The following is a 13750-nucleotide window of genomic DNA, read 5'->3' as shown; positions in this document are numbered from 1 at the left end:
TCATGTACAAGTTTTACAGTGTATAATAAGTATTATACAAATATAATACATTAATCACATGTAGTGGTCAATATCATCCCCTTATGCTAAAACATGGCCATTTTTAGTGAGCGCACGCACAGATCATGCTTCTACTTACCAACTATCATTCTGTAACACAAAAGTTAAAGTATTGTTTTTATTGTTTATTAATACGGAGTATAACGTTTTCTAATATATAACTTGATATTTGTACATGATGGTTTTTTTTTTGTGAATTAAAGAACTAATTTAAAAGGTAAAAGTGTACAATACATTATTGTTAGTATTATATTATACCTTATAAATAAATAAATAAATATAAGAATTATATTTACATCGATAATTAGTATATTTGTATGTATGCGATAATAATCTATATTCCATTAATAAGCAAACTACTCCACCCCCTTTCAACACCTCTATCTTTAAAATGTCTTTTATGCCCTCCTAATTTACACTACCCTATTTTTTCTCCATCACGTTCATTACACACACATACGTTCATCCGATTTCCGATTTTCTCTCCCTCCCCCCTTCTCTGATTTTCTCCCCCCATAAACACCATCCACCACCGCCCCAAATACCACCATCCACCGCCGCAATCCACCTTCTATGTACGCTATCCCCCATAAATACCATCCACCACCGCCCCAAAAACCACCATCAAACCACCATCCACTGCCGCCGGCTTATTTTTTTTTTCTTTTTCATCGCCGCCGCCCCATAAACCACCATTAAACCATCAGCGTTTTTTTCTTATTCCTCGCTGCATCGCGCTAGTTGTTATAACAAACACATTACACATTTGCAAACACATTACACATTTGCTAACACAATTACGTGTAAGGTTTATTCATGGACAGTTGACACCATGCACCAAGTACTGACATATATATATTTTTAGATTTTTTTAATATGTATGAAATAAACAGTTATATAATTAAAAATAATAATAATAATAAAATAAATAAATAATGTTGTACTAGAAATTAGAAAATGTGCATAAACCTTATTGGCAGCTCTCTTTCTTATCCTACGCCTCACCCAAAATCTAAATTTAGTTTTACATCGCATACTTCCGTCGTCCACGAGATAGCAATAAAAGATACCCAATGGGATGACCCGCTATGAATATTGGGAAAAGATTGAAATTACCCACTAGACCCGATGTCATTGTTTTAAGCACGCCCATCTTAACCCAAAAGATCAAATTCCTTGCCCAAGGAAACCCGCTTTGGGTAAATATTGCCAGGCTTAATTTCCTTCTATACGTTATTATTTATTTATAAAAGATTTTCTTGTTTGCCAAGTATTAATAATTCCTATAATTATCATAAATATTTTTGTTAAATATTTACCTCTCAAAATTGCATAAACCCTGGAATTCTGCTAACATTCTCTAAAACCCTTAAACAACAGTGGCTACCATAATTCAAAACCCACAATCTTTCTTCTTTTTATATCCAAAATCACTACAAATTTTCAGAAGCAAATGAAATGTTTGTATAACTTCCATGTTGGTTCCTTTGATCAGGTCAGTTTCTTTTCGGCATTTCGCCAAACATAACCCCTTTTTTCGTACTAATTTCTTTACATCGCTTGCCCGGTTACCTTATTCCGATGTATCTGATTCGGGTTCCGAAGAACACCCACCATTTATTTTTAATGAATGTGGGTTTAACTCGGTTAAGTTTGATAGTGCCCACCAAATGTTTGATAAAATTACAGTTGTTAAAACTTTGGATCAGTTCATAGGACAGCCCAGTAATGCATTGTGTTTGATTAACCATTTGAAAGAATGTGGCTTTAAGCATGATGTGGATACTTATATGGGTGTTATTAGGTTTTTGTGTTATTGGGATATGATGGGTAGGTTAAAGTTTACGTTTTTAGAGGTTATCGAGGATAAAGATGGGAACTTTGGGTTTGGTGTTTGGGATTTAGTTGAAGAAGTTTTGAAAGAGGTTGGCTTGGATGGCGAAAATGTGTTGGCTAGAGCGATTGATGGGTTGATTAAGGCGTTTGTTAGTGTGGGACGGTTTGATGAGGTTTTGGATGTGTTGGCGAGGATAGAAGGGAGGTTTCTTCCGAATATGCGTTCTTGTAATCTATTTATGAACTTGTTGGTTGAAGAGGGTGCAGTGGATACGTGTTTGGCAGTTTATGAACATTTGAAGAGGAATGGTTTTTGTCCTAATGTGTATACGTATGGGATTGTCGTTAAAGGGTTATGCAGGAAGGGATGTGTGAAAGAAGCTGGAGATGTTTTTAGTGAAATGAAGGAAGCTGGGGTTGAGCCTAACAGTTTCACTTTTGGTTCTTATATCGAGGGGCTTTGCTTACATGGACAAACACATTTTGCTTATCGGTCCCTTAAAATGCTTAGAGAATCAGGCGCACCTGTTGATCTTTTCGCTTATGCTTCTGTCATTCGTGGTTTTGTAAAAGAGTTGAGGTTAAAAGATGCAGAAGATGTGTTTCTTTACATGAAGCAGTTAGGAATCTTCCCGGATGCATATTGTTATAGTGCCTTGGTGCAAGGGTATTGTAATCAAGGGAATGTTTCCAAAGCCTTGGAAATTCATGAGGAAATGCATTCGACCGGTATTAAAAGCAATTGTGTAGTTATGAGCTCAATTATGCAATGCTTATGCCGTCTTGGATTGTTATCTGAAGTTGTTTACCAATTCATAATCTCAATGAACTCGGGAGTTGTTCTTGATCAAGTCTCATTTAATATAGCGATTGTTGCTCTATCTAGACTAGGGAAAATGCCTGAAGCTATGTTGTTGCTAGAAGAGATGAAGCGCTATCAAATTAAACCAGATGTTAAGCACTACACAACTTTGATTAAAGGATATTGTCTCCTTAAAGACCTTAAGAATGCTGAGAAAATATTCAGTGAGATTAATGACAACGGTCTGAAACCCGATACCATTACTTTTAACGTGCTTCTTGATGGGTTCTCAAAATGTGGGTCTGTTGAGAAGACAATGATTTTTTTAGATAAAATGGTAGCACTAGGTATAGAACCCACTAGTGCTACATATGACATAATCATTGATGGATTATGTAAAGGTGGAAAGGTGAAGGAAGCAGGATTTATTTTTGATTATCTTGAAAGAAAAAGCTTCCAAAATTATGTTTCTATGATGAATGGGTACTGTGACGCAAATGACATAGAAAAAGCATATGAACTTTTTCTTAGGATTTCCAAGCAAGGAGAGAACGGGCTTCTAGTGCCAAAAGCTTGTAGCTTTAAACTTCTAAGCACACTCTGTGAAAAAGATGAAACCGATAGAGCGTTAGTGGTATTTAAAACTATATTGAAAACAGAAAATGGGCCGTCGAAAGTTATGTATAGTAAGTTGAAATCTGCATATTGTCGGGCTGGAAATATGAGAATGGCCCGCTGGGTTTTCGATATGATGAAAGCAAGAGGCATAGCACCTGATGTCATTTCTTACACGATCATGATACATGGTTATCTTCAGGTGAAACGCTTTAAAGAAGCTTATGATCTTTTCAAAGATATGATAAATCGGGGTATAGAACCTGATATCATAACTTATACAGTATTATTTGACGGGGAATCTAAATTAAACCGGAGAAGCCCTATTAGTGGAGGGAGCAAGAGAGAAGAAAGGGATTTGTCAGCATATTTGGTCAAAATGCAAGAGTTGGTTCCTGATGTTATTTGCTACACGGTTTTGATCGACACTTGCTGTAAACTAAACAACCTTCAGGGTGCTATATCTCTTTTCAATGAAATGATAGAAAGAGGTCTACAACCAGATACTGTAGCCTACACAGCTCTTATAGGTGGCTATTCCTCTCGGGGTTTTGTAGAGGCTCGGACACTCTATGATGATATGCTATTAAAGGGGGTCCTCCCAGATTCTAGAACCATGGTAGCTCTAAAGATGGTGAAAGGCAGGAAAATGCGAGTTGAGGGCTGAGGACACGTTTGTCAACTCTTCACATGTTTGATAATTGAGGATAATTGTATATTATTAAAAATTCTGTATCTTGTACAGTAAATTACTAAATTGGCAGTTGAATTGATCCCATTATTGTTTCCTATACAAGTGACAACATTGCAGTGGCATTAAACTATGCACAAAATACCTGTAGTGCCCATTTCCTGCAAAAGGTTGACTGATATGAACCTAATGTTTGCAAAATTAGGCTGTTATGTTGCCATGAATCATTTGAATTGTGTAGGCTGAAATGCAATGGATCATGAGCCAGTTTGTGATGGTATACAAGTTCGTGAAAATTAAAGAGTTGATTCACCTTACTCGTGAGAATGTATCCTCAATCATGGTATGCTCGACTTCTTTTATAATTAATTTAATAGTTAATACATAGTAAAAGATTGTGATTTTCTTGTATTTGTTCACTTTACAGTCATATGAGGAGATATAGGCACAGGTAAAAAAGATTCACGAGTGAAACAGCGATATGCTTTTTGGCAGGTGAAGTCACTAGTGAGAGGTAATTTCCTTTTCTTTACCATCACTTGAAAATTTATCCTTCAGTCTACCTTTTTTTTAAGAAAAATTATATTTCTGTGTCGACAATCTCATTACCTGTTTATTTATAAATAATCTATTTGAATGCCTAATACACAGCTGGGGGGAGTTTAGACTTGTATCATGTATGCACCTATGCATTCATTTTGAGTTATGGTGTGCTCAAATTCTTTCCCAAATATATACTTGATATACTAGCAGATTGTTATTTCCCGGTATTGTTCAACCTAGTATTATATATGATGTGTTAAAAAAGATGCAGTAGCAACTTTCAATTTCACTTTGTAATGTAATATATACGAGTAGTTCGGTTATACTTTTCCAAGTAGTTTTGAACTGGTCAATACTAACTCTACATGTCACCAATGATGATATTACCATCTACATCACAAGTCAATGATGTTTACTTTTTGTTGAAGTTGAAGAAATTTCCGACAAATCCACCGTTGTTGGATATGCCAAATTGTTGTTGGATATGCCGAATCATTTTCATTTTGTTAATTTTTAATTTTTTTAAATCTAGGTTTACGATGCTGATAAATATACTTTGTGATCATTATGACGTCATGGTTCCTTTCAGTGACAATTATATGGCATATAATATAATGGATGTGATCATCTAGTATTTTAATGATCTTCCCTACCTGTCTTATTTTGGACATTTCAATATCCCAATGACTAAGTACTATGATGACAAGTAGATAAATAGATGTTGGTAATTTAGTACAATTGAAGGATATGATTTTAACATTTGTAAAAGGAATTGGAGGTATGAGTGTACACCCGTTAAGTGAATTATTTACATGACACATTAAGCGTTGATTTGGTTAAAAAAATTGTTGATGGTTGAAGATGGAAAAAAAGGTTGGACTCCTTAAGCCACAATAGCCCTAAATTATCCTCACTTAGTTATATATATAGATAGATACCGGTGAAAATTAAAAAGTAATAGATATATTGCATTCCTTTGTATTGAGTAGGTATGTTGTCACAAATTTCTTGATGATGATTTTGTCTAATGAGAGTCTAAGTCAACGTAGTCCTAGTCATTTTAATTAATGCTATGATCTTATTAAGAAGTTGAAGTTGATGCGTGCTTCATAGTTACACATTACTTGGCAAACATGATGAATATTTTGCAATGTTACCAAGTTCTGAATCTGAATACCACGTTGTGTGACATCTCGGAAAACTTCAGAAAATCGTTCAACATAGATGATTGGGGTATTACAGTAACTAACTTGCAAACTCTAGTAGATTATGCGGAGATTCAAAATCAAAGCAGATATAGTGAACCTATTGTGTGGATTGGAATTTACATTGCAGTAGCTTCATTTCTTTGCATTATTGCCATGGCTGCAGATTTGTGGGGTGGTTTCCGAAATAAAAAATTATGGTTTCCAAGTAAATATTTCTCTCTCAATGCTGCATCTGTCACGGTGATAACTATCACCATGAAATTGCCTGTGGATCTAAGTAGTGAGATGCCAGGTTACGTGGACCAGGCAGCCAAGCTAGGGAGTATGGCCTTCATGCGCACTATGATGGCTACCTTAATGCCTTCTTTGGCGTCAATGGACAACAAGACCCTTCTTGCCAATATCATAGGTTTGTCTATTCTTGTTATCACCATAATTGTGAATGTTGGCGTCCAGATTAACACTGGTGTCATCGATCATTATTATATTGACCACTATGGTATCATGTTTCACTGTTTTACGGCCGTCTACATCTATACGGCTATGATCTTCCTTTTACTAGTAATAATGGTTTCCTCATCTCTAACAATTTCAACATCCAAGATAATTTTAGAAGGAAAGTATCATGCCACAAACAAAATACTTTTCTCTGACCAATCTCTACAACATAGCCAAATGTCTACAGTTGAAAAACTAACATGTTAGAAGGTATTGGGTCATGGCAGAAACTGGTAGCCCTCAGTTTGTGATGGCTAGCAATCCTTTATCCATGGCTTCTGGAGTAATTTGTGCCATTGTTTTCCTCATGAATTTACTTGTGGTGCTTGAAGCTCTGTATGGATACCGTGAATACCTTGATGCGAAAGAACCTATATCAGTTTACAAGCGGTCAACACTTTTTATTGTCATAACACAGTCCTTTGGGGTTGTGGTGGGTACCATTGCTCCAATATCTAGATGCTTTTCCGTTTTGAGCTTCAAGTTGGTCACTAAATGGGATAGGAATCATTTGATGGTTTTTCAGTTAGAGAAGTACTGGACCCAGAAGCTGTATGAGTGGAAAGAAACTGGTATACCATTTCTATCAAGCAGCCATCTTTCAAAAAAATTTCTATCAAGCAGCCATAGAACAAGAACTTTGGTATATATTTCAAAAAATATCATTCTAAGCTTTTGCATTGGGTTTGGTAATTGTCGTATCGTGCAAATTGATATGGCTCATCCCGGTAGTCATTCTTAGATTTGTTGTCTACTGTTTTTATTGGTGGAAATCATTTACGTCAAGGTTGTTTCCTTCACCAATGGCCACAAAAACCGACGATATTAACGAAGACCTGAACATTTATGTTTTACAAATTCATGATAAGATGGAGTTTGCTGAAAAAACACTGAAGGGCATTTCAATCTCTATGAATTCCCTCATCTTAAAGGCCGAGAAGGAACAGAGCAACACTCTTTTAAAGCTTCTTGAGAAATCTGCTGGATTCAATGGAGTGCAGAACTTTGACACTAACTGTGTTCAATCTCTGCTTTCTGTTGAACTCTTTAACATTTGGAGTTTGCCGGTAGTAACATTAGCATGCATTGCTGTTGCTCTCCCAAGCATACCCAAGGACAAAGTTAAGTTCTTAGTCAAAAGTGTTGGAGAAGGTCTTTCATTCACCCATCTCATCGAAGAGAGCCTCAACAGTGCAAGTAAATATGTCAATACTCAAAAGTCCACCATGACCTTATGGCATAAGGTCGAAAGCCAATGCCAGTGGTTGGAGATTACTCTAGCAAAAGATGCTTTCAAAGGGAAAACATCAACTGAGATTCTAAATTGGTTTGCAGATAAAGCTGAAGAAATTGTGACAGATATAACGAAAAGTACCAACGGGGAATTGGTGGAGAACCCTCCTACGAAGCTGATTGCTGCCATATCAATGTACCGAATAACACAAACTCTCTTACATAGACACCAAAGCAACACCGAACCAATTTGCGAAGAGCAGCTGTTTATCATTTTAAATGACATGATTGCAGACATATTGTGCACTTGCTTCAACAACATACCGCGAGTCATAACAATGAAATGCCATGAAAGTTCGATAGAGAAACGAGAGGCAAGTGTCAAGGTTGCAGCCATGCTTCTTGGTAAGACCACAAAGATAATAGAACTACTAGAGATGCGTGAGCTGCCAAGCATGGATCCTGATAAGATGGCATACGTTGATGAATGGCGTCATTATTTGAAGCAATCAACCCCTTAAGTTGATTTCTCAGGCTTCATTATTGCATAATGCATCTTTTGTGTGCAGTATATTGAATTAATACAGTAATTTTTTGTAACGCAATGAATGAATATAGTAATGTGGACAATGATTTTGATATGATAGAGGTAAAATTGCAGATAAAGATCCCTTCCCCTGCTTTCAAAAATGATGAATATAAAGTCTGGCCTGAATTGAAAAGATATTGTGAGACCTAAACGGCTAAACCCGTTTCCACTTGAACCCATTCGACTTGCTTTTCTAAATGACTCGTTATCCAACCCGAATTGTCATTTTTTTTTAGAACAGCCGAATTGTCATATTTGCCATTTATTTTATCGATTAATGCGCCAATAATACATGACAAAGCTTTTAGGAGTGAGTCAAGGTAATCTGGTAATGATTTTGTCAAAGTCAATCAAGTCAATGATGTTGACAAATAGTCCAAAAAGTCGACGTCCAACATTAATGATATGACCACATTCAGGCTGCATTTACTAGCAGATTGTGATTTCCAGGCCGGGTATAGGTTAGACCTAATATAGCATGATGTGATAAAAAAAAAAGAAAAAAAGGATGAAGCAGGTGAAACGCAAGGTTATATATATTTGACTATCTGAGTCGTTCGGTTACTTCTAAAGTCTCGATTAAATGTTTGTATTATAGGAACATGTTTTGGTAATGGACATGATAATCAATGGTTTGGTGACTTTGTCTAATCATTGACAGCGTAAGCCTACAAAGTCCAAGTCAAAGTTTTGAATTAGTCAAAACTCACACGTGTCACAAATTATGTTTGGACAATAGTGACTAGGCATTAAAGTCAGTGATGTTCTATAAAGAAGATGCGTACATATCATTTTTCGTAAAAACATATACGGATTAATTGGCTAAAGTATCCCAAGATGAGTTCATTTGATTATTCATCTCTGAGATATTATTACCGCCCATGACCATGCCGAATTGTTCCATGCTTGTGACGTGGAATGGGATACGGAAAACAATAACAAGTATAGCCAACCTATGGTATGGATTGGGATCTACATTGCAATTGCATCTTGTTTTTGCATCTTTGCCATGGCAACTGATTTAGTGCATGGTTTCCGAAATAAAAGGTTCTGGTTTCCATCCAAATATTTCACACTTAATGCTGCTTCTATAACGGTGATAAGTGTCGCCATGAAACTGCCTGTGGATCTTAATAGTGGGATGCCAAGTTACATCGACCAAGCGGCCAAATTAGGAAGTTTGGCTTTTATGTGTACGATGATGGCTAACTTAATGCCTTCTTTGGCGTCTATGAACAACACCACACTTTTTGCAAATGTCATAGGTTTGTCCATACTCGCTATTACCATGATTGTGAATGTTATTATTCAGATAACTGCTAGTGTTATTAGTGATATGCATCTCGATATTAATAGTAGCTATTTACTTGATTTTAACTGCGTCAAGGTTGCATACATCTATACAACTTTGATCTTTGTGTTACTAATAATAATAATTTCTTCATCCCTATCAATTCCAACCTCTAAAGATATTTTAGAGTTCAAGTATCAGGAGACAAATAAAACCTTATTAACTGATCAACGTCTGCAACATACTCAAATGTCTATGGTGGAGAAACTAAAACAGTATGTGACGAGGTACTGGGTCATGGCAGAAACTGGTAGCCCTCAGTTTGTGATGGCTAGTAGCCCGGTATGCACAGCTTCTGGAGTAATTTGTGTACTTGTTTTACTAATGCACTTACTCGTGGTGCTCAAAACTTGGTCGGGAACTCATGACGGAGTAGTAGAAAAACAAAAGCCATATGGATCACCGTATAAGAGGTCAATACTTGCCATAGTTATAACACAATCCATAGGAGTCGTAGTGGGAACCATTGCTCCGATATTTAGATGCTTTTCAGTTTTGAACTATAGGTTGATCACTGAATGGACTAGGAATTATTTGATGTTTTTTGAAGTAGAGAAGTACTGGACCCAAAGGTTGTACGACTGGAAACAAAGTCATATACCTATTCTATCAAGCAGTCGTAGATCAAGAACTTTTGTCTATAATTTGAAAAACACCATTTTAGGCCTTTGGATTAGATTTCAAAAGGTAACTGTCGTATTGTGTAAAGTCATCTGGCTCATCCCGATTGTCTTTCTAAGATTTGTTGTCTATTGTGTAAATCGTTGTAAGTCATTGAAGATGAGGTTGTTTACTCCACCTATCTCCCCAGGAGCCGAGGGTGTTAATGAAGAACTTAGAAATTACGTTTTACAAATTCACAATGAGATGGAGCTTGCAGAAAATATATTGAAGGGAATCTTAAACTCTATAAATTCCTTCATCTTAAAGGCCGAGAAGAAACAAAACGAAAATCTTCAAAATCTTCTTGGGAAATCTACTGGGTTCAATGGAGTAACAAACTTTGACAACGAGCACGTGCAGTCTCTGCTTCCTGCTGAGCTTGTAAACAGTTGGGGCTTACCAATAGTAACCATGACATGCATTGCTATTTCTCTCCCAAATATTCATAAGGACAGAGTTGAGAGCTTGGTTAAAAGTGTTGGAGAAGGTCTTTGGTACACCTATCATGTAGAAGAGACCCTCAATAGTGCAAGTGAATATGTAAATATTCGAAATTCTACTATGACCATATGTCATGAGGTTGAAAACAACTGCAAGTGGCTGAAGAATGCTTTGGGGAAAGATATGTTTTCAGGGAAAACAACAACAGAGATTGTCAAATGGTTTGCAGAAAAAGCAAAAGATATTGTGATAGAAATCAAGGAAAGTACCAACGGAGAAATGGTGCAGAAACCTTCTAAGAGTTTAATTGCTGCCAATTCAATGTACCGGGTTGCAGAAACAATCTTGCTAACAGACCAAAGAAATACCGAACTACATGATGAGCAGTTGTTTGTCCTTTTAAATGACATGATTGCAGACATATTTTCTGCTTGCTTCACCAACATACCACGAGTCATAATAACGAAATGCCAAGAAAGTGTGATAGAGAAAAGAGAGGCAAGTGTCAAGGTTGCAGCCAAACTTCTTGGTGAGACTAAAACGATAATACAACAACTTAGGGCACGTGAACTTCCAGGCATGGATCCCGATAAGATGGCATACATTGATGAATGGCGTCATTATTTGAAGCAATCAATCTCTTAATTAAGGTGATTTCTCCAGCTGCATGTTAAAAGTGTAACAAGATCATCTTGTTATTACATTGTTATCTAACTTGAGGTAATTCACTTGTCAAAGGCTCAGAAGGACTTAGCAGGATAAAGTGTTGAAGATAAGGGACTGAAGGTGTGAAGCATAGAAGTGCAAGGACTACTCGACTATTAAAGGATATTGAGGGACTCTAGTGTAAAAGAACTAGGGGTATATAACGACCCTTATACCCAATTTAGGGTTCAGAAAAATATCACTGCTCAAATATATATCTATATTTCTAGATCTTATATCTTAGATATAAATTATCTTTCAATTTCTATCATTGTATCTGGACTATTAAACATTAATATCAATCAATCTTTCATTCGTGTATCTTATTTGTGTTGTGAATCTCTTCTGTAAGGTTGCTCTTGGATTGTGTTGTGATTTCTTACATGGTATCAGAGCACTACGGTGGTTCTAGTTTATTGTTTTTTCTTTTGTGGTGGTTGTATCTCCAATCTAAGGCGGATTCCACTACGAAACCTTAGATTTGTTCTTTAGGGTTTGTTATTCTTCTTTCTGGGTTCGGGGTGTTTGGCTTCTCTTTGGCTTGATTCTTGACTAAGTGAATCAAGAACAACTATAGGGTTTGGTATTTGGATCTCCTGGCGTATTATTGTTTTGTATCTTGACTAAGTGAATCAAGGTCAAAACTATAGTTCTTTGTTCAGATCCTGATTATTTTCTTGACTAAGTGAATCAAGAAAAAATTAGGGTTCCTCATCCTTCCATCCGAAAGCACTGTATTGTTTTCTTGTTCCCTTTTCTTATTTTTTTTTCTTTCTTTATCTGTTATTTGTTACAAATCTTCGTATAGTCTCTTCTCAGCTAAACCTTTTTATATATAAATATATCAACCTTTTTCTACTATCTTCTTCTCATAAAAACAATGGTATTAATACTTGACCTGCCTTCATACGAGAGGTTAGGAATCCTGTCCCTGATACTATTGTGAGACTAAGATATATTTTCAAAACCTTTTTTGAGGAGAGATTATTTGGGGACTTTGTCTCTGTGCTATTTGTTTTTTTTTTCTTGTCTTTCTGGTACTTGTTCTCTATTGTGGCTATCTGCTCATTCTTGTCTAGTATCACTATCTGTTATTTGCCTGCTCTATTTTGCTTGGTTGAATATTTTAATTGTTTGTTCATCTCTGTCTCTGCCTGTGCTTCAATATTAAGTTTTATATTTTTGTTAGTTGTTCTTTGCTTTTAAGATGTCTGCTTCTGGGTCTGGTACTATTCCTCCTATTAATACTGGTAATACACCTCCTGGCACACCTATAACTAACCTAAATGAAACTGAATATGATGAAACAACTAAAATCAGTAAACTAGATTTTGGAGATCCTCTGTATTTACATGCTAGTGATACTCTGAGTACACCTTTAATTGGATTTAAACTGTTAGGAACAGAAAATTACAGAGTGTGGTCCTGTGCCATTGAGTTAGCTCTTGAAACAAAAAACAAGATTGGTTTCATTGATGGTTCTTGCTTGAAATCTGATAATGATCCTGTTCTTGCTAAGCAGTGGGATAGATGTAATGCTGTGGTTCTAAATTGGATCCTTGGTTGTGTGTCTCAAGAATTGTATTTAGGTCAAATTTACTCTAAAAATGCTACCATTGTCTGGCAAGAATTAAAAGAAACTTATGACAAAGTGGATGGTTCGGTAATCTTTAATCTGCATCAAAAAATTAATTCTCTGTCACAAAATGGTTCTACTCTATCTGAATATTATCACAAATTAACCTCTCTGTGGAAACAATTAGATGCTATTGTGAAACTGCCTGCTTGTTCTTGCAAAGCTGCCAAAGAAGTTCAATCACACAATGATTTAATGAAACTCATGCAATTTCTTATGGGCCTAGATGATGCTTATATGTCATTTAGATCTAACATTCTTATGAAAGACCCACTTCCTTCTGTCAAAACTGCTTATAATATTGTGTCAAGAGAAGAATCACACAGAGGGGGGATGGGTAACAAACCTCTCAATGTATCTGCCTTTGCTGCAAAAACCAATTTTCATAGAAACTCAAAGTCATTTGACTCTAAGAAAACTTATGATAATCACTTTGAATCCAGAAAAACTTTTGAACCCTCTCAAAGAACCTTTAGACCTCCCAATCCTAATCTTCACTGCTCTCATTGTAATAAGGTTGGTCATACCATTGAAAGATGTTTTCTTCTTGCCAATAAAAGATCCTTTCATCAAAATACCAAAATGTCTAATAATCATGCTAGTGTTGATAAAACCTCTATCTGCTCTAATTCTGTTAATGTGCAATCTTCTTCTGATCATTCTAATTCTCCTGTTACCCTAACTGCTGATCAACTCTCTAAATTACTTAGTCTCATAGATTCTCAATCTGGTTCTACCTCCTCTTCTGGTCTGCATGCCAATATGGCAGGTAATATCCTGAGTCATAATAAGTGGTGGAATTTCAATACTGTCATGCTAAATAAAATCTTAAAATGGATTATTGATTCTGGGGCAAATCAGCATATGACATGTTCTGAA

The 13750-nt window shown here is 36.1% G+C and overlaps 2 protein-coding genes and 1 pseudogene across 2 annotated transcripts; all 3 read left to right on the top strand.

Annotated features, from left to right (window-relative positions):
• Positions 1 to 1361: 1361 nt before the first annotated feature.
• Positions 1362 to 4129, top strand: LOC122579473 (pentatricopeptide repeat-containing protein At2g26790, mitochondrial-like). The gene has a single exon (XM_043751655.1). The coding sequence runs from the start codon at positions 1536 to 1538 to the stop codon at positions 3978 to 3980; it is 2445 nt and encodes an 814-aa protein (XP_043607590.1). The 5' UTR covers positions 1362 to 1535; the 3' UTR covers positions 3981 to 4129.
• Positions 4130 to 5927: 1798 nt separating this feature from the next.
• On the top strand, positions 5928 to 8007 carry LOC122610926 (annotated as a pseudogene).
• A 1023-nt stretch (positions 8008 to 9030) lies between these two features.
• On the top strand, positions 9031 to 11175 carry LOC122610925. The gene has a single exon (XM_043783879.1). It carries the CDS (start codon positions 9031 to 9033, stop codon positions 11173 to 11175), a length of 2145 nt encoding a protein of 714 aa, XP_043639814.1.
• Positions 11176 to 13750: the final 2575 nt, after the last annotated feature.

The sequence above is a fragment of the Erigeron canadensis genome, chromosome 8 (assembly GCF_010389155.1).
Source record: "Erigeron canadensis isolate Cc75 chromosome 8, C_canadensis_v1, whole genome shotgun sequence".
Taxonomy (NCBI): domain Eukaryota; kingdom Viridiplantae; phylum Streptophyta; class Magnoliopsida; order Asterales; family Asteraceae; genus Erigeron; species Erigeron canadensis.
This window is presented reverse-complemented; position numbering and strand designations above follow the sequence as displayed.